Source organism: Coffea arabica, chromosome 1c, assembly GCF_036785885.1.
Source record: "Coffea arabica cultivar ET-39 chromosome 1c, Coffea Arabica ET-39 HiFi, whole genome shotgun sequence".
NCBI classification, from domain to species: Eukaryota; Viridiplantae; Streptophyta; class Magnoliopsida; order Gentianales; family Rubiaceae; genus Coffea; species Coffea arabica.
In genome coordinates this window covers 55586237-55605359 of record NC_092310.1, presented here as the reverse complement: position 1 = coordinate 55605359, position 19123 = coordinate 55586237, and the positions used below count along the sequence as shown (strand labels likewise).

General features: G+C 44.4%; 6 protein-coding genes and 1 non-coding gene across 16 annotated transcripts; 2 read left to right on the top strand and 5 right to left on the bottom strand.

Moving 5' to 3' along the window:
- Window positions 1-47: 47 nt before the first annotated feature.
- Window positions 48-994, bottom strand: LOC113731067 (uncharacterized). The gene is made up of 2 exons (XM_027256117.2): window positions 833-994; window positions 48-665 (listed from the first exon to the last, which is right to left on the bottom strand). The coding sequence occupies exons 1-2, from the start codon at window positions 966-968 to the stop codon at window positions 163-165; spliced, it is 639 nt and encodes a 212-aa protein (XP_027111918.2). The 5' UTR covers window positions 969-994; the 3' UTR covers window positions 48-162.
- A 47-nt stretch (window positions 995-1041) lies between these two features.
- Window positions 1042-1112, bottom strand: TRNAG-GCC (transfer RNA glycine (anticodon GCC)). The gene has a single exon. It is a non-coding gene; the product is annotated as a tRNA-Gly (tRNA).
- A 22-nt stretch (window positions 1113-1134) lies between these two features.
- LOC113731061 (probable protein phosphatase 2C 26) lies at window positions 1135-4436 on the top strand. 10 transcript variants are annotated; one of them, XM_072079933.1, is made up of 11 exons: window positions 1147-1458; window positions 1573-1624; window positions 1803-1882; window positions 2173-2254; window positions 2619-2689; window positions 2797-2876; window positions 2991-3088; window positions 3524-3650; window positions 3735-3817; window positions 3917-3968; window positions 4042-4436. In XM_072079933.1, exons 1-11 carry the CDS (start codon window positions 1301-1303, stop codon window positions 4092-4094), a joined length of 936 nt encoding a protein of 311 aa, XP_071936034.1. In that variant the 5' UTR covers window positions 1147-1300; the 3' UTR covers window positions 4095-4436. The 10 variants fall into 10 exon arrangements, 7 of the variants coding, with proteins under 7 accessions (XP_071936046.1, XP_071936028.1, XP_071936019.1 ...); XR_011840448.1 differs by having other exon boundaries at window positions 1149-1458; window positions 3740-3817; window positions 3920-3968; window positions 4042-4164; XM_072079939.1 differs by having other exon boundaries at window positions 1149-1458; window positions 3920-3968.
- A 267-nt stretch (window positions 4437-4703) lies between these two features.
- LOC113731051 (uncharacterized) lies at window positions 4704-8981 on the bottom strand. The gene is made up of 2 exons (XM_072079963.1): window positions 7616-8981; window positions 4704-5331 (listed from the first exon to the last, which is right to left on the bottom strand). Exons 1-2 carry the CDS (start codon window positions 8417-8419, stop codon window positions 5116-5118), a joined length of 1020 nt encoding a protein of 339 aa, XP_071936064.1. The 5' UTR covers window positions 8420-8981; the 3' UTR covers window positions 4704-5115.
- A 949-nt stretch (window positions 8982-9930) lies between these two features.
- On the bottom strand, window positions 9931-12193 carry LOC113731041 (UDP-glycosyltransferase 87A1). Its single transcript, XM_027256081.2, has 2 exons — window positions 11541-12193; window positions 9931-10959 (listed from the first exon to the last, which is right to left on the bottom strand). The coding sequence occupies exons 1-2, from the start codon at window positions 12043-12045 to the stop codon at window positions 10070-10072; spliced, it is 1395 nt and encodes a 464-aa protein (XP_027111882.1). The 5' UTR covers window positions 12046-12193; the 3' UTR covers window positions 9931-10069.
- A 649-nt stretch (window positions 12194-12842) lies between these two features.
- On the bottom strand, window positions 12843-14988 carry LOC113731033 (UDP-glycosyltransferase 87A1-like). Its single transcript, XM_072079896.1, has 2 exons — window positions 14380-14988; window positions 12843-13865 (listed from the first exon to the last, which is right to left on the bottom strand). The coding sequence occupies exons 1-2, from the start codon at window positions 14882-14884 to the stop codon at window positions 13000-13002; spliced, it is 1371 nt and encodes a 456-aa protein (XP_071935997.1). The 5' UTR covers window positions 14885-14988; the 3' UTR covers window positions 12843-12999.
- Window positions 14989-17629: 2641 nt separating this feature from the next.
- LOC113742957 (uncharacterized) lies at window positions 17630-18130 on the top strand. Its single transcript, XM_027270990.1, has one exon. The coding sequence runs from the start codon at window positions 17630-17632 to the stop codon at window positions 18128-18130; it is 501 nt and encodes a 166-aa protein (XP_027126791.1).
- Window positions 18131-19123: the final 993 nt, after the last annotated feature.

Genomic DNA, 19123 nt, shown 5'->3' with positions numbered 1-19123 from the left:
GGACTTGTTCCTGTAATAATTTATGTGCAAAACAGACGAGAAATGTATTACGGGAAACTTCTGATGCATCATTGGATCAGTACAATCTGAATAATCATTCTGTTTCAAACACTTAATAAACGAATGACAAAGTGGACTGGATGAAATTTTAGTGTGATAAATTCAATCTTCAACTGTGGAACCAGCCGGAGGTGGCCGTCTGATTTGCCTAAGCTGATCGATCCACTGATCTTCGGGAATCCGGCCAGCCCAATCCGGAGACAGTCCGGCGAACGAAACGCCGCGCATGGCCTCCATCACTCTGACGGCATTCTCAGGCGTCAAGGGCGCGTTCCGACGGTTCTCGTCCTCCCTGAAAGCTCTCTGTATTGCCACATCAGACTCCTCTCTCATTCTTAATTCCTCATCTTCTTCCTCTTCCTTCTGCTCACGTTCGCCTTCATCGTCGCTGCTTAGATCGAGAGATGAAACTCCGTTTTCCATACAATGCACGTAACCGTTAGGTAAGCGATGATCGCTCCCACTATCGTCGTCGGAGTTGGAGTTTTGCTGATCGAAGAGGTCCAATTCTTCTTCATCCTCACCGGCTTCAGCGGAGATAGGTTGGTAGTACTCAGGCAGCTCATCCGTATTGGTTTCGGAGTCGCTTCCGACGCCGGCGTTGTCTGTGAATTTTCCAATTAATAGGAACAAATGTTTGGGGGCCTTGGGGCATTAGAAATCTTAGGAAAAAAATGTAAAATTCCAAAAAAAAAGAGAGAGAAAAAGGACGAGTTCATGTTCCGACAACCATTGAGAAGAATAAAAATGGAGATGGTGAGTTTGAAGTTACCTTCCAGGAAGTCGTGCGGAGAGGAGGTCACAGCGTTCATTTTGCTCTTCAGTCTGCCGTACGATATTGAGGCGAATGAACGAAATAAAATGTTGGCGAGAGTTTCAATCATCAATGGGGTTGGGGCAAAACTCATAAGAAAGGGCAGCAGAGCGGCCCTGGACCCGGATCCACTAGTACTATACAAAAAGCCCAAATGGAAAAGCAAGTGCACCAGCCGGGAATCGAACCCGGGTCTGTACCGTGGCAGGGTACTATTCTACCACTAGACCACTGGTGCTTCTTGAAAGCATTTAGCAAATGATTCAATTCATATTCGGATTGTCCAATGGAAGCATCGTGGCAAGATGAGAAACCGGGGGACGCTAGCTAGTATGAGTAGGACATGACTATGAATTGTGTCCTCAGACATGGAGGGTAGTGGGAAAACAGGGAATCTGGGGAGGCTGCAGCTGGAAGCGGTGGGAAATGGCGGCTACCGCAGTGTCTCAGTATTACCTATCCTTCCATTCAATTCCGGAGGACGGTGGTACGTGGAGGAGGAGGAGGAGGAGGACTGGTAGTTCAGTTTGTTGCACGCCGCCCGTGCCATCCATTCCCAGTTCCAGCCCCCCACCTGTTGTTGGGTAAATTCCTTTTTTGTTTCCATTCCTTAAACGCAAACTAATTTGACATTGCGTTTTTTTTTTCTAGTGGTAAAACTGGTGTTGTAAAATTTTGGTATGTTGGTCTTGTTTCAGACCGGAGCTATCGTTGTCTTTTGGAGCCCATGTTATTCCACACCCCAAGAAGGTACCCTCTAGTTATGTTACGTACTACTAGTTAATTCTTAGTTCTTGTCATTATTCGCTTTGCGGGAGACTCCGTTTTGAGTAGTTAGTTCTAGACTTCCAGTATACTTTTAGTTATGGACCCATTTTGTTCAGTTTGCACTACATATAATAACCGCATGCTGCTCAATTTTCGGAAGGTCGAGAAAGGTGGGGAAGATGCCTTCTTTATCAGCAGCTATAATGGGGGTGTCGTTGCTGTCGCTGATGGCGTCTCTGGGTATCCGTTACTTCTTCATTTACTCCTCGCTTTTCCTTCTAATGCATCCATCTTAAGACTATAAATTTTCTTACTCTGAATCTGATGATTTTGAGGCTGCAATCTTGTTATTGTTTCTTTTTCTTTTTACCGCTCAGGCTGGCAACTTTTCTGAGTTATGTGAATGTGAGAAGAAAGGCAAAAATTCCTGTTGTCTACTAAATATCTGAAATCACATGATTTTTTCTCGTGAATCTAATAAGATCTCTAGGAGGCACGGGAATTCTCTAAAAATTTTTCCTACTTGGCAGCTGGGCCGAACAAAATGTGAATCCGGCGTTATTCTCTCGAGAATTGATGTCGAAGGCTTCATCTTTAGTTGAGGATGAAGAGGTTAGCAATTCTCATTTACACTCTGTATAAGCTATTGTTTAAAAAGGACTTCATGCCACGTGCTTGTCCTTGAATGCTTACATGTCTTCACTGCAGTTGTAGAGTGGCTAAAGGATCTTGGAGGCTTCTGTAAATATTAGATCCAGATCCTTGGCATAAGAGCGCATATCTTTTGCGTCCTGCCTGAACTCTTTATATTGAAATCTTAACTTACATCTCTAACCAATTTGCTATCAACATTAAAAGATAAGAGTGTTTAAGACCATTCTTATTGTGGTAAAAGTAAGAAATACTTGATTGATTATCTCATGATTGTCTGTCAATGCATGCTTAGTCACTTTTTAAGTCTTTCGTGCTTTGACAGGTTAGTTATAACCCCCGAACTCTTATTCAGAAAGCACATGCTGCTACTTCTTCAGTTGGTTCTGCTACTGTGTATGTTCATTAAAATGTCCTTCCAAGTCACATCTCCAAGAACTGATGCTCAAATTGTTCATGTCGTTAACCATTTGTCAAACAATAATCTCTGTGTGACTTATTAGAATCATTGCAATGTTGGAGAAAAATGGGACACTGAAGATTGCTAGTGTTGGGGATTGTGGACTAAGGGTCATTCGAAAAGGTACTCTTTCAAGTTTTGTGTTCCTTCTGATTTCCAAAGTTACTAGGCTATCGTTGTACATCTACTTTTCTTCCACTTTCATTTGTGTGATTGTGTGGTTACTGCCGGCAATAGGTCAAGTAGTCTTTTCCACTTCCCCTGAAGAACACTATTTTGATTGTCCCTACCAATTGAGCTCAGAGGCAGTTGGTCAAACATACCTTGATGCCACGGTATGAAGATCTATGCATCTAGAAATTTTCTGAACAATGATACTGTCTTGTTTCTTGAATTTGTTGGTGTAAATTTCTGCAAAACAATATTAATTATAAATTCGCAAGATAAAAGAATATTTTTATGCGATCAAGCTCAGTGCCTACTTAAATGTTGGCAGGAAGTAATCTAACACGTCTATGTGTTCTCTGTACATCGATTCTAGATGCTGGTAAAAGTTTTGAAGCATGAATAGGGCTAGCTATAAGGTCTTGCTTCTATGCATGCAGTTACCTGAAGAAAAGGATCCTCGCGTTTTGAAGGAGCATCTTTCGTTTGTGAAGCATAACCTAGTTGTAACCTTTAAAGCGCATGATTCGCTTAATGCTGCATCAGATTAGTGCACCACCTTTCTTATATTCGTTATTCTGAGCTCTTTGTTGGCTAAAATACAGGTCAGCAGTGTGGAATTAGTGAAGGGAGACACACTTGTGATAGGCTCAGATGGGCTTTTTGATAATGTATTTGACCATGAAATTGTCTCAGCCGTGGGTACTACGAGTGATGGTGTTACCAACACTGGTAAGCCTCTTTTAGCACAGTTTAATTGTTTTGACATAATACTTCTCTCGATAACATTTTGATTGATTTTGGTACCAATGCTAGCAAAGGTATTAGCTAATCTTGCTCACACGCATTCATTGGATTTGAGCTATGAATCACCTTATTCCCTGGAGGCTAGAGCGAGGGTAATTAATTGGATTCAGAACTTTCCCAGTTCATCCCTGTTCCAGCATTGCTCTATTGACAGTCTCATGACACTGATCTTAAATTATGATCTCGACCAGCAGGGGTTTGATGTTCCTTGGTGGAAGAAAATGCTTGGGATGAAGTTAACAGGCATGACGTGAGAAACTTTTCCGTGCCTTGTGTCATGACGACAAGGTTAACTCTCTCTTCTTATTTTTCACAGGGGGGAAGCTTGATGACATTACTGTTATCGTTGGACATGCGGAGAGCTCGTGAATCATCAGACCATCCCGTTACGTTAGACATATATATCATAGGACATTCTGCTGCCCGGTTGGCTCGCGGATCATCTCGGTACACGTGTTTCTGTCCTTGAATGAGGAGGAAAATGGCCTATTCGTTCGTCGTCGGCATCATACGCGCCACCTGTAAATTTAGCAGCACCTCTCTTTTTTTTTTTTTTTGGTTGAAACAACTTCACCAAGCAATCTGAAGAATTTTACCTTCTGGTCTTCACGAGGGGTGGGAAAAAAATTCTTCACGTGGCAAAAATATTCCTGATTATATCATCTTGAATTTATCAAGTCATCATCATGAATGACTAATTTTTGTGTCAAAGGGCATAGCATTATTATTACCGTTGCCCTTGAAATTTGTGAGGCGTAGGGTCTCAAGCTAGGTACTTTAACATTCACATTTTGCCACGCCGTTAAAGTACAGGGCAGCAAACTGGATTACTGTAACTCGGCATCAACCCTTGTCCTTTTTTGGTTCGTACAAGCGTGGTTGCCATGTCATTCGTGCACCTAGTCCTCTAACCATCTTTAGGCGTTAAAATTGCGGCCAGAGGGAGATTTGTGACTCTAATTTAGCCTGAGAAAAAGGTTTAAATGGAACTGTGTTCAACCTGAAATCGGAACACAGGATGCTGAGCTGAGTCCATAGAATATTTAATTCGGCAGACCAATTTCCGTTGCTGGCATCATCTTATGATCTCGAAGATGCTACTACAAAGGGTACATTGCATCATCGTGCTTCAGGAAAACAATTAACAAAATTATGGGGCCTCTTCCTCCAAACTATGCCATCTTATTGAAGCTAACAACAATTTGCTACAACCAGATGACTTCCGGCTCTAGCGACTTGACGGCCCACTAACATCTGTTACACATCTGTATCAAGTATAAATACCGCCTGAAAGTTGATGCTGTTCAATCATTTTTGTCATCTATATATCTCTTTCAATCAAACATGGAGGGACTCCTTAGTGAAGGAGGAAATGCAGGGTGCCTTAACCTCATTGAACATTGCCATTATGTTCACCATCATTAACGTCCTCGAAGAAGCCTTTCGCAGATTCATACGTAGACCAGCAAATTGCAGCCGCAGGAGCATGGAAGAGCATCCTTGGTAGCCAACCTCTCATGAGACCACGATATCCATCTTTTTCTGCTATAGTCCGCAGAACATCTCTAATTGAACCAGTTACAAATCTGTCACATCCACAGACTCCCTGGAAGACCACAATTAATGCATGTGATATTTCAAAATAAGAAAAACTCATTTAAATGGGTTGTGTACAAGACTGCTGTCACCAAATATTATCTGCACAAAATAAGATAGACCGAACTAAGAATACACCATTCCCTGAAGATCTAAAGACTATTTGATGAAAACAAAGTGAAATTTTCACCATATTGAGCCAGTTTTTGTAATTCCAAATTCCACGATGAAACTAGCAATCAAAGCGTACGAAGATAATAGAAAAGAGCAATCATCTTCAGACAAGCTTGTTGCAGAACCAGAGCTCGGAATACTACTATCTATGCGTTTGTCCGCTAATTTACACTAAATTTAGTCAAATGTGGAAAAATGTCAGAAAGCAACCACCATTAACATCAATAGCTGCACTGTATCCCATCCATCATGGTTTCAAGTATAAGCTAAAACTTTATTTCATCATTTTTCACCTTGAAAATCCATTGAGATGCTATCCCTGCAGTCTGAGATATAAAGAGAAAAGGGAGGCAGCACGTATTGTCTAGAACAGAGGAGAATGCTAACTAACAAACCCCCCCCCCCCTCTTTCACTTGGGCCGTGGCCAATTTCAACTACCAGACAAAACAGGCCGCCCCCCCATATCTCCTCAATTTTCTAGCCATTTCACTCCTCATTCATCAAAATAAATTTAAGGTGATTATTTACCCTACCATGGAAATTATTTTCATCTCAATCTTCATCTCTCCCATTGCCAAGATTAGAATATCATAGACAAGGTTTGTCCACCAAGTATTATTTGTAGAGACCAAAAGTGGTTATTTTGCTGAACTTGGCAAAAGTAAATCAAGCCTTCAGTAAATAAATGACTGGCATGCTTCAGCTTAATGTGAAAAACATCATGCTTCTAGTAAACAATACAACACAGACTTTCAAAGAAATATTGACAGAGATCTTAGCTAACAAACATGACAATGTGGTTAATGACATAGATATCCACAACTTGAAGGTCTGATGCAAAAATGGACAAGTAGAGGTATCAATGTACAGAAATACTACGTTAGTAACCAGCTATTTCTTTATAGTGAAAAGAGTAACAAACTGAACGTGGCAAGCCTATTTTAGGTGCTAGCATATAGTATAAAAACCACGCTCTGCAGCTTAACTGAGCATTGCACAGAGCCAAAAAGAAGTTTTAAATTATGCCTATACCTCCTAAAATCCAAAAAACAATGGATAATTGAACTTGGAGAATGATTTGAATACTGCTCAAATTATGTAACCAACAAATCAAGCATAAAGCTATTAAACAAGTAAAATAGAGGTCAACAACATAAACTCGACATTTCCACAATCAGGCAAATAATGAGCTTACTTGTTCTTGTCATAATTAAAACCAATTTGGTTTATTGGAAAAACATAGAGGGTCTATACAATCTCAAAGTCAACAAATGATTATAATCTTGTGCTTCATCCAAGAAACAAAATTGAAAAGCAATACATCTCAACTCTGAAATTGAAAAGCTATACATCTCATTTATGATCATTTATTATTCCCCTATTAATGCATGCTTATCATAATTGAAGACTTCCTAATCTTTGAAAACTAGGCCAATCTCATATGAAGCTATTTGGCTTCACATCTAATACTAATAAAAACTATTTGCAGTCATGAAACTAAATCAAGGAGCTGCTTCACAGTGTATAGGGATTTACAAATTTGACCTGTGGCTAAGTTTCTATATGCCATGATTATCTTTAGACCAGTACCATGTCCTCATGTTTTGCGCAAGAAATTAGGGCAACAAAAGAATTTTAATCAGCAGGCAGAGTTTGCAGCTGTATATAAATCCAAAGAGCATGCACTCTCCAAATGACCAAGAAACGTGAGCATGATCAAGAGGCATTCAATTCTACTCACTTACCTCAGCAACTATACACATAAATCTTTGAACAAGAACAAATTGCAGCCCTGGCACGCATCACAATTTCAATTGTAAAATGCAAATATATTCAAAGAAATGATCATACTTCAGCATAATTCAGTTCATATTTATATCTATCGACATTCTTAACAAATCACCAAAAGGTTTCCATTATATTCTCGTAATGCGTCGCAGAACCTATTCAGAACAACAAATATTATGAGATTGCAGCAAAATTCGCTTCATGTTTTGTATCTTAACACAATCTAAGGAATCACCACAAGGCTTCCACACAAATCACAACATCTGCACAAAGCATTGGCACATCTAAATATGGGGGAATAATAATTAAAAACATTACTCTGGTTTAATACCTGACACTGTAGCTGAGTTTTCACAACATCAAGGGGGGTTGTGAGTGCCGCAGCCGACGCCCCAGCTGCCGCCCCAGCCGTGGCATGGACCACCCATCTCTCATCGCTGACACTGGCGGGTGAAACCTCCATTAAAGCCCTTTTGGCGGCCTCATAGATGGCAAAATGCACAGCGGTATAGGGCGCATTCATAACCACAGTAGTCTTATAAGAGGCATAAAACGCCCCAATACCCTCCTCCCTCAAAACCCTCTTGACACAATCCAATACTCCTCTATACGGACTACTATTCAGCTGCAGCCTCTGTTTAACCATGTCCATCGGCGTAAACACGGCATCGCTAGCCACGGTGGCAAAAACCCCCGAGGCAGCGTGTGCTAGAGGATTATTTTCTTTTCCGCCAGACAAAGCTTTCTTACAAGTTTCATAAACGGAAAAATAAACCGCGTGGGCGGGGCCGGCACCGAGGCCCATAGCGGCAATCCCACGGTAAAGCCCGGCTGGACCTTCAGATTTGAGAATTGACCGAACAGCCTGGCTAATGCTGGCGGATTTCATGGGGCAAGAGCCCATAGCTTGCATTTGGGTCTTAATAGTGTCTACGGGGAACATGGCCATGTGTTCTACCATGCCGGCGACGGAGCCGGAAACCATGAATTGCCAGAAGCGAAGGCCATCGTGGGGTGGCTTGGCCATGGTAACTTGTGGGTGGTAAGTTGAGGATTGATGGATGGGCAAAACGTCGGAGTTTTGGAATTGGGCAGAGGCAGCAGCATCAGCAGTAGCAGTCGTGGTGGTGGCCATGAATAATATATGGAGCTAGAGATTGTAACGGCCGAGTGATGGGTACAAACAGGGACACCGATATTGGGAGCAACCTGGGTCGGGTTCAAAAAAATCCGATGGGAAATGGCTGCCATACACCCGTAACAAAAACGGAAAGCATTAGCTCCTTCGATTTGAGGAAAGAGAGATGAGAGTGGCGGCCGGTGACGTGGAAAATATTGGAAATACAACTGTACAAATGTAAAGGACCGAGAGGTGACCCCCGGCCGGGGCGGCGGCGGAGAAGGCTCCAAGGGATGGGCTCTGAACGGCGCGTGGAGGTGGTGGATTTTGTTGTTAGTTTTGGACAAGAGGAAGGAAAGGGGAAGAGGTTGTTGGGGGGGGGGGGGGGCTGTTTCTGTGTCTGGCTTAGGGGTTGCGTATTGCAGTCTGTATTTAGGGTTCCAAGAATTGTGGGGATTTAATTCAGGATTAAAGACTTTGCTATATTTGTTCACATTTGACTTTTCCAACGACAAGAAGATCTTTTAATAGCACTAAAATGAAGGTTACGAACCGTAAAACTTAAATCGCGTGGAACTTGGAATAGGTTTGGTGGCTTGGTTCTGCAGTTGTAATTGTATACTACTCAGCAGCATTTTTGCAGATTTTTACAGCCACACGGGAAGGGGGACCCGAAGAATTCCCACATTTCGTGACGTTCACAGGCTATTCCAGAATTCGGGTGCGCATTTCAACATTTGGACCTTCTTGTCTTTTTTTTTATTCTTTCTTTTCCGTACTTTTTCATTTTTGGTAAGCATGATTTGCTTGTCTTGATTATAATTCAGATTGAATTGGGGTTCTAAACGGTCTCATTTTATTTTGTGATCCCATCTTTTCTTGTTAATTTTAGGTAGAGAATTATTATCCGCACTTCACATTTAACTTCTTACATTGCTTCCAAGGAGCTTTAGAAACTATTTGGAAAGTAATTGAAGATTGATTTGAAGTGCATTGTTTACCTTAGATAGATTATCATTGCACTAATATAATATATTTTATCATGAACACTCGTTAACATATCTAACATTCATCTAATCTATCATGTATATACACACATTAACAATTATTACACTCGTTTGCATTTATATACTTCTTTTTATCTAATCTTACCTATTTTTCCTTGTACTTGTATACTTTCTCTAACTGATGTTATATTTCCTAAAATATGCATATGTGATATATATATATATATATCTTAATTAGTACCCAAATAGACCGTTTTATCCATACATTTGTTCTTATCAATAATGCCATCATATTATTGTTCTAACAAAGCTCGCTTGCTATCAGGTCAACGATACAATATTTCGCTTGTATCATAAGCACATTTTTCAATCCACTTTTTTATATTTTCAACTACCTTTTTATCTCACATATCTCACATCACAAAAAATATTACAGTAATTATTTCAAATAATATCCCGTCCAAACAAACCTTATTAAATGTAGTCGACTGGACAGATTAAATTATTTTAAGATAACTCTGAGCAAACGAGGTACTCGAGTACTCGACTCCCTCATTATTATTAATTTTTTCCCTCACAAGAGTCAAGACAGACAAAATTATACTACTCGCTGCGAGGAGATAGAGATTGAACAATCAATATGAAGAAGGAAATAAATTCAACGGATGTGGCATGAAATGTCCTCCATGAAAGCATCAATGGCACTCTTGGAGGATCCACCTTTTTCTGTTGCCTGCTGGCAAATGACCTGCAATTCTTTTGCCCTTCTTCTCATTTCTCTTCCTTCATCACTTTCCAAGTCCATAAACTTCTGCAGAAGTCTCGCAATTTCCTGTCTTGTTATTAAACTCTCATCATCTTTCTTCACTCTCCACCCAATCTTCCAGTCTTCCACAATTTGCTTAGCGTTTGTCGTTTGATCCCAGAAAATAGGAAAGCCGAGCATCGGAAGGCCTGAGAAAATACCTTCTTTGGTGGAATTCCACCCACAATGAGACCAAAACCCGCCTATAGAATTATGTGACAACACCCTCAATTGGTCACACCAAGGCACTATAATACCCTTGGTATCACCTCTTTTTGGATTATGACTCGTATCCTCTCGTGTCACCCAAAAGAACCGGACGCCACTATCATGCACCCCTGCAGCAATCTCATCCAATTGGGAACTCGAGACAGAAAGGAAGCTTCCTTGTGATATGTAAAGAACAGAATTTGTCGGCTGAGCATCCAACCACTGAACATACTCAGGTTCATCGCCACCTGCAGCATTTGTGGCCGCATTACCATTGAGATTGAAGCAAGGTATTGCAGGACCAATGGAATAGATAGGGAAGGCAAATTCTTTTCCTAGTGCATCAATCACTGAAGCTTCAAGCTCATAGGTGGAAGTGAATAAAAGGAACTGTGCTTTAGAAACCAGTGATACGCCCTCCACGCAATCGTCCAACACTTCTTGGCCTCTAGCAGAGAAGAATGGCGTTGGAAGATCAGAAGTGCGCATTTCAGGGACCCCAGGAATGTAATTAACCTGCTCCTTTCCTTTCTCTGCATCAGAAACAATGCAATACAGTAAAGAAGATAATATTGGTTTCTGTCAAACTGCATATTTGTTTACCATCCTTGCTTCTTGTTCATACTCTAAGCAAATATTACCTAGTATACTAATTTTATTCGGAGTTCCCTACCCTGGACATGACTCGATCATACAAAAATTTCGAGAAAGTTCCCAAACATAGTAGGGATTGTTCTTAGCTTCAGTTCAGGATTTGGAACTTAAGAGGGGTACCAGAAGGTCTCGAAGTTAATTTGACCTGGACAACTCTATCAGAACTACAGATGCAGGTTTGGAATCCATTTGGCATGTCCTGTTCCTGTTTTAGTCACCAAAATTGCCGTGTCCTCACTCGTTGAAATTAAACCGGAGAGAAAAGTGAAAGGAGAAAAAGTTGTTTTAAATAAAGTTGACATGAGTTTTCTAATGTCTTCTGATCAGCCCCCCCACTCCCCCCCCCCCCCCCCCCGGCAAAAAAAAAAAAAGGATTTGCACTAGAGCACAGTACTGCTATAAAGTCGTAGCAGCAGCAATTTTGATTTCTTTACTAGTAGTCTAGTACTTAGAAGCGCACCTGCCAAATTGAAATTAAAATGGCCATTTTGAAGTACGAGGTCTAAGTGATGGAAAATGGAGAAGACGGTGGCGGACTGCGTCCAAAACGAAGCCACCGGAATATTCCTCCGATTCCCTACACCCACCATCCACTTCAAGTAGGTATCGTGCACGATAACGTTAGGCTTGGGCTGCTCAAGCCGGTCCAAGAGCTGCTCGACCGGAGCTTGTAGCTTGGTCAAAGCTGCTCGAATGAAACCGGGCCAGTCTTTGGCTCGGCCAATTTCTGAAGGTATTACATTTGGGACGGTGACTACACGGATGTTAGCCGGCCTGGGATCGGAGCTGAGGAAGCCGTACCACTCTTCAGTAACGATGAAAGTGATGAGCGTGTTAGTGTTACGCGGTGGACTCGCGGCTATGAGTTTGCAGAAGTTCATCAACGGGTTAACGTGGCCTCTCCCAGGAAACGGCATCGCCACCACGTGGCATGTCACGGTTGGCTCCAAGCTCGAAGGCTCCATTTGCAGTGCACCGATAAACCGCCGCAGTCAGTCGAAGGAATGATTGATTACAACTTACAAGGAGACGAGACAAGTAGCTGGAGCTACAAAGTCTCCGAATAGAGGGGATGATACAAGGTGAAGGAAGAAGCGGCGCAGTGCATCCGCTTTTTACGCTTGAACTTAGAATTTCCCTGAGTTGAGGTTCGACAAAAACCTTTAATTTTGGGGGGGAGGGGGGGGGGGGGGGCAGTGGCGGTGGGTCACCCGCAATCAATCCCCGAATCTAGCCCAGCTGGCTAGAATCTCTAACCCCGACATTGATCGCATGTGAATTTCATAACACCGACATTCAAGTTGGTGTTGGTATGGGCCATTCACACCATTGAAGAATGGGCCACAAAGAGGAGGAACCCCATGGCCGACTTGGCAGCTTTAGGGTAAAGGGATCTGCGACGGGACTGGCTATGCTGGGATTGGATCGACTTATTCACTAGATTGGGACGTTTTATTCGTTAACCTTTAATTACAATATAGACTTTGTCAAATACGAATCACCAAAATCACCTTCTCGTACTGAACAAATAATCTCCTGATGTCCAATACTGAGCGAGAAGGTGCATTACATAGTACCATCAAAGTTGCTCGTAGGCAGGGGAGAACTCATGACCGGAGCAAATGAAAATCAAGGATGACGATGGAATGTATCATTTTTTTTTTCTTTTTTCTTTCCTTTTGGCCACAACAGTTTGGTTCCAAAGCCTGTTTCTTTTACGACTTCCTGAAATTGTGCATCCACTCAAGCAAAAGCATGGGTGTACAAATGAAGAATGAGGTCGTATAATTTCACTAAGAGGTCGAAAACATCTGTTGCCTTGAAGAGTTTTATTAATATTCAAGAACAAGATACAAATTACGCACTAGGCTAATCCCACAGCAATCCATCACCTTGATCCTGTCCTAAGAATTCTTGAGTTATGCTATGTTCTCGATGAAAGCCTCAATCTCAAGCTCAGAAGATCCACCACCTTCTGCGGTTGCTCGTCGGCATATCTCCCGGATTTCTTGGGCTCTTCTCCTCATTTCTTTCCCTTCATCACATTCCAAGTCCATAAACCTCTTCAAACTCCTGGAAATTTCCTCTCTTTTCACCAGGCCTCCATCATCTCTCTTCAGCCTCCGACCAATTTTCCAGTCTTCCACAATTTGCTTGCTGTTTGTGTATTGATCCCATGCTAATGGGAAAGTAAGCATCGGAAGACCAGCGAATGCACCTTCTTTAGTAGAATTCCACCCGCAATGAGACCAGAATCCACCTATTGAGGGATGGCGCAGCACTTTCAGTTGGTCGCACCAATGCACAACTACTCCATTACCAGTACCACCACCACTTGCTTGAAACGTAGAAATGTCTTGGCGGTCTACCCAGAAGAATCTAATCCCGCTATCATGAACTCCAGCAATTATTTCAGCCAACTGCCCATTGGATGCAGATAGAAAGCTCCCCTGGGAAATGTACAATACGGAGGATCTAGGTTGAGCATCTAACCAAGCAATATGGTCATTGTTGCTGCCGTTTCTCACATTGAAAGAAGGTATTGCCAAACCTATGGAGTAGATGGGATTGGGTAATTCGGCCTTGAGACTATCTATGACTCGAGATTCCAGTTCATAGACAGAACTAAATAGGAGGTACTCCGCCTTGGATGCCAGAGCAACAGCTTCTAGAGCTATACGGACCGTTGTCTGACTTGTACCATGCAAGAATAGTTCCCTAGGAAAATCTGCAAGTCGAATAGACGGGACTCCCGGAATGCAGGTTACCCTGTGATCCCCTTGTTCTGTAGTTGGTTCCATGGCAAGTCCCAAAATTATAAATTAGTTCATTATACGACGCCCACAGAGCATGAATTGACATTTGAGAAGTCAGTCTCATTCAAGAAGATCTTTGATGATCCCTCATAATAAATAAAGGGCTTGAATCCATTACCTAATCTATTACCCAATGAAATTACCCCAATTCATAGACTAAGAACTTCGAAACTGCAAATTCGTACAAGTAACATGAACTACTGACAACATTCGAGGCCCTTCTGATGACAAGTCATTGAAAACAACCATCATAACATATTCCTTAATTGCAAAGAATATTAACAAGGTCACTGACTGTGGTTAAAGCTTTTAGGCAAGGATTTTCTTTTTTTTTTCAAAGCACAGAGTTACGCTATCATTGATTAACCACTTTCATTTTGACTGAAGTACGAATTCCTACTACAGGCTACTGGGATGAAAATTGTTCAAAGACGAAATGGGGAAAAAACAATGCAAGTGCAGAGTGCAGACTGATAAACACACCTACTGGATTGGAAGGGAGATGCCCATTCTCGACAAGACTTTCATAGTGACGAAGAAGCGAGAAACACGTGGTCGACATGGGCCAAAGCGAAGCTGCGGGTATATTCCTCCGGTTTGCAACGCCCAATCCCCACTTCAAGAATGAATCGCAAATTATCACACTCGGCTTCGGCTGCTCCAGCTGATCGAGCAGATGCTCAACTGGACCTTCCATCTTGTTCAAAACAGCTAGAACGAAGCCCGTAAAATCTTTGGCTCGGCCTATTTCAGAAGGAATGACATTGGGGATAGTGGCAAATCGGATATTGTTTGCATGAAGAGGTTCGGAGCTAAGGATGCCATGCCATTCTTCAGTAACGACGAAGGTTATGAGAAAGTGATTGGGTCTTCTGTTGGCCATGATTTTGCAGAGGTTCATCATTGGGTTGATGTGGCCTCTTCCGGGAAATGGCACGGCCACCACTCGGAATCTAAAATTTGAGTTACCATTAACTGATGAATCCATTGATCCGTCCACCGACAGTTTTTCCAACTAGAAGAAAGAATTCAGAGAATGAAGTGTGCACGTAATTACTGCAGATTCCTTATAACCTATGGTACACCATTTGCTAAGATTTTATAGTGGGAATCTTTATTACTAATTTGTTTGGTAGAGTCCCGGAGCATTTGACATCCTTGCTGACGAAATAAAGTGGAATGCGAATTCCAACAGCTGATGCTGTTCGAGTCACCGCATGACAACGGATGCTGACTGAAGTAACAAAGTTGATTTTTTCTTACTGGCTCTTAAATAGTGAGACTGTATTGTGGGAAAATAAGTCAAAAGGGAAGACGCAAGCAGAACCTTTTTTGCTTTGGGACATGAGGGCAAAGGGAAAGCAGGTGTGGGGATGAGAACTGAGGATGGTGATCTTGGCCCGGGCATTCCAAATGCCCACTCCGGATCGTTCGCTTCGGCCACTGTCCATAGGACGATATTCCACCTCCTTATCACCTCGGTCAATATCGGTGATTTCTGGAGACTCGACTTCAATACCCAGGTTGGGTGTGACTCCTGACACGCCGCCTGAACCTGACGAAGGTCCCATCATGTCTTGTCATAGAGACCGGTCAAATCCACCAGATACACCTACTGTATCAGATCTCTAGGGACCTGTGATGGCGCTTCCTCCCTCCTGATCTTCCCCTATAAATACTCAACATCCCTACTAAGAGGGGGGATGACCAATTCTCGGTAACACACTGCCTTACTCTTTTTATCTTACTTCCCTCAATACCGAACTGACTTAAGCTTCGGAGATACAACGGGGGATCCATTCCCCCTCCTTTCTTTAACCTAAGCAGGTGACCTGGTTCGAGTGGCCCGCCCCAGACGAGGACAATTCTCCAGCTCGGGCGACTCACTCCAGCAGGACGAAAATCACCTCTTCAATTGGCGCCGTCTGTGGGAACGCGAAGACATTAGAAAATGAAGCCTGCGCGTTCTAAGAGTAGAAAAGCTCTCACTATAGAGGCTGAGCAAAGCAATGCAGCTCAACCAGAGAATATTTCTGAAGGGCAGGAGCCCCCGAGGGCTCAGCCCGCGAACGAAGAAGCCATAACTCGTATGGCCGAGTTCGTAACTGAGAATCCCAACATTTTTGAAGAGTTGGGAAGATACCTCAAGAGGCAAGGCAAACAAAAGGCCGAATCTTCCAAGAGGAAATCAGATGGATCCCCTGAGGACTCATCTGAAGAGGAATCGGATGGGAGGCGCTTGAGCCGAAGTGCCTCGAAGCGAACGTACTCTAAGGCTACCTCTAAAGTGGCCTCCCTGACAAAGGCATTCTCCCGAGGTCTCCTAGGGCGGCGGCCTGAGGACGAACCTCGGCCATTAGGCGGACCTGGGGCCAATTACATGAGGGCCCCTCCTTTCACCGACGACATCAATGAGGAAAGGCTTCCCCCCAACTTCAAGCTCCCTGCAATACATCCTTACGATGGCCGAGGTGATCCTGAAGATCACATCCACGCCTTCATCTCGGCCTTCCGCCTATACTGCATCCCTGACCCGGTTATATGCCGGGCCTTCCCAGTATTCCTTCAGGGGACAGCTCGAAAATGGTTCTGGGGATTAGAACCTAGGAGCATCTCAACCCTGGGTGGATTGGTTGAGAAGTTTCTCCATCGGTTCATCTCCTCCCGACCTACGACCCGAACCTCGGCTTACCTACTGAACATGCAGCAGAATCCGGGCGAGTCACTTCGGGCATATGTTCAGAGGTTCCATGAGGAAAGTGTGCAAATACCTGACCCCAATGAGCAGGTCACGATTGCTGCTTTCACCCATGGGCTCGTCTCCGGAACGTTCAACACAGGGATTCACAAGAAGTACCCCCGTACGCTCCACGAACTGTGGTTGAAGGTCGAGAAGGGCATACAGGCCGAAGACCTCAACCGCATGAAGAAGGAAGTTCAAACTGCTCGCCCGAGAGCTGATCCCCGAAGGGGAAAAGAGCCTGGCCGAATTGATGTGAAGACTGGAGGTGGTTTCCAAAGCCCTGGCCGGGACCGCCGCAACGTGTTCGATAGGATTTCCAAGGGGAAAGCTCCCATCCCTGAGTCTGATCTGACTCCCCTGAATACTTCCCGGGCCCAGGTGCTATCCGTAATGGAACAACATAATCTCGGGAAGGCACCTCCCAAGATGTACGGTAGCCGCGATAAGAGGAACTCGAGCCTCTATTGCTTATATCACCGGGATATCGGGCATGAGACTAAAGATTGTCATGATCTAAAGAGGGAGATCGAGAACCTCATCCGGCAAGGTCACTTAAAGCAGTTCATCCGCCGAAGTGACCAGCGTCGAGACAACCGCCGTGACGGACGAGGTGACCAACGCCGAGACGAGCGGCGGACTTCACGTAGCAGCTGCCGGCCTCCTGAGGATCCTAGGGAGACCAAAAAGCCTCCCCGAGACGGATCATCAGGTCAGGGGTTGAGCTACGGACCAAATCTCGCCGGGGTGATCAACACTATCGCCGGAGGTCCGACGGGAGGAGATAGCCAAAACTCCCGGAAGAGGACCTACAGGCAGGCCAATCCGGAGCAGGCCGAGTCGAGCTCTCGCCTGGCCGAGGTGATCACCTACGGGTCTAGCGACCCCGTTCCAGCTGCTTCCAGCAGTCATGAGGCCCTGGTGATTGAAGTTCTCACCAACAACTAGCTCGTGAAAAAGGTCTACATTGACCCGGGTAGCTCGGTAGACGTCATGTACCTGCGCACTTTTGAGAGCTTCAAGCTGGCCAGGGGGAGCATAACTCCGGTAAGAACCCCTCTTGTAGGGTTCAGGGGACACATTGTGCACCCCGAAGGGATGGTGACTCTGACGGTGACCGTAGGACGTCACCCCCGCTGCAGAACCATCCCCGTTAACTTTGTAATAGTCAAAGCCGACTCACCCTATAATCTACTCCTGGGTCGACCTACACTTAATGCTCTGCGAGCAGTGTACTCCACCTACCATTTAAGTTTCAAGTTTCCCACTCCTGCTGGGGTGGCCGAAGTCAGCAGTGATGTCTATGCCGCCCGAGAATGCTACCTCGCCACTCTACAGGCAGCCTCTCCCTCAACCTCCGAAGTGAGGGCCGAGAGAAGGTCAAATATCCTCTTGATCGACAGCATCGATCCTCGGCGGGCTGAGAAGGCACCAAGGCTAGAGACTGGGGATGAAGTGGAAGAGTTCCCTCTGGACCCCACGAAGCCCGATTAGACGGTGCGAGTTGGTACCCGATTACCCAGGCTCGTCAAGAAGGGAATGTTGGATCTTCTCAGAGATTACCGGGACGTCTTTGCCTGGAACTCAGAGGAGGTCCAGGGGGTCCCACATCACCTCATGATACATGAGCTGAACGTCGACCCCCAGATCCGTCCGGTCAAACAAAAAAGAAGGCACCTCGGCCCCGAGCGTAGCCGAGCTGTGGGAGAAGAGGTGGACAAGCTTCTCCCTGCCAAAATCATTCGGGAGGTCCAATACCCGACCTGGCTGTCCAACCCGGTCATGGTAAAGAAGGATACCGGGGCTTGGAGAATGTGCGTTGATTTCACTGACCTCAACAAAGCCTGTCCCAAGGACTGCTACCCATTACCCAAGGTTGACACCTTGGTAGACTCAGCAATGGGCTATGAGGTCCTTTGCTTTTTCGATGCCTTTAAGGGGTACCATCAGATCGGAATGAGCCCGGAGGATCAGGAGAAGACCGCCTTCTACACCGATCGAGGCACCTACTGTTACACCACAATGCCTTTCGGACTGAAGAACGCCGGGGCCACGTATCAACGCTTGGTCAACCAGGCTTTCAAATTTCAGATCGGCCGAAATGTCGAGGCCTACGTGGATGATATCCTCCTCAAAAGCCGTACCACCACCACATTTCTTGCCGACCTGAAAGAAGTTCTGGAAGTCTTTCGAAAGACGCGAATGATGTTGAACCCCAAGAAATGTGTCCTGGGGGTCACTTCGGGAAAGTTCCTGGGCTATCTTGTCTCCCGACGAGGGATTGAAGCGAATCCAGACAAGGTGAAGGCAATTCAAGAAATGTCCCCACCTCGGTGCGTCCACGATGTACAACGGCTCACAGGGCCGTTGGCCGCCCTGAACCGGTTCCTATCGCAGTCCGCATCTAAGGCCCTGCCATTTTTTAAAGTTCTCAAAAAGGCCAACAACTTCTCCTGGACTGAGGAGTGTCAGTAGGCATTTGAGCAG

Excerpts from the sequence above, each read along its gene's own strand:
- LOC113731067 (XM_027256117.2), bottom strand. The coding sequence starts at position 968 with ATGAGTTTTGCCCCAACCCCATTGATGATTGAAACTCTCGCCAACATT. Across the intron at positions 666-832 it reads TCCGCACGACTTCCTGGAAG|ACAACGCCGGCGTCGGAAGC; the intron begins GTAACTTCAAAC and ends GAAAATTCACAG.
- LOC113731041 (XM_027256081.2), bottom strand. The coding sequence starts at position 12,045 with ATGGAGCCTTCGAGCTTGGAGCCAACCGTGACATGCCACGTGGTGGCG. Across the intron at positions 10,960-11,540 it reads TTTTAATTTCAATTTGGCAG|AGAAAGGAAAGGAGCAGGTT; the intron begins GTGCGCTTCTAA and ends TTTCTGATGCAG.
- LOC113742957 (XM_027270990.1), top strand. The coding sequence starts at position 17,630 with ATGTACCTGCGCACTTTTGAGAGCTTCAAGCTGGCCAGGGGGAGCATA.
- LOC113731033 (XM_072079896.1), bottom strand. The coding sequence starts at position 14,884 with ATGGATTCATCAGTTAATGGTAACTCAAATTTTAGATTCCGAGTGGTG. Across the intron at positions 13,866-14,379 it reads TCTCCCTTCCAATCCAGTAG|AACAAGGGGATCACAGGGTA; the intron begins GTGTGTTTATCA and ends AACCAACTACAG.
- LOC113731051 (XM_072079963.1), bottom strand. The coding sequence starts at position 8,419 with ATGGCCACCACCACGACTGCTACTGCTGATGCTGCTGCCTCTGCCCAA. Across the intron at positions 5,332-7,615 it reads AAACTCAGCTACAGTGTCAG|GGAGTCTGTGGATGTGACAG; the intron begins GTATTAAACCAG and ends GTGGTCTTCCAG.
- LOC113731061 (XM_072079918.1), top strand. The coding sequence starts at position 1,301 with ATGGCGGCTACCGCAGTGTCTCAGTATTACCTATCCTTCCATTCAATT. Across the intron at positions 1,459-1,572 it reads AGCCCCCCACCTGTTGTTGG|ACCGGAGCTATCGTTGTCTT; the intron begins GTAAATTCCTTT and ends GTCTTGTTTCAG. Across the intron at positions 2,255-2,618 it reads CTTTAGTTGAGGATGAAGAG|GTTAGTTATAACCCCCGAAC; the intron begins GTTAGCAATTCT and ends GTGCTTTGACAG.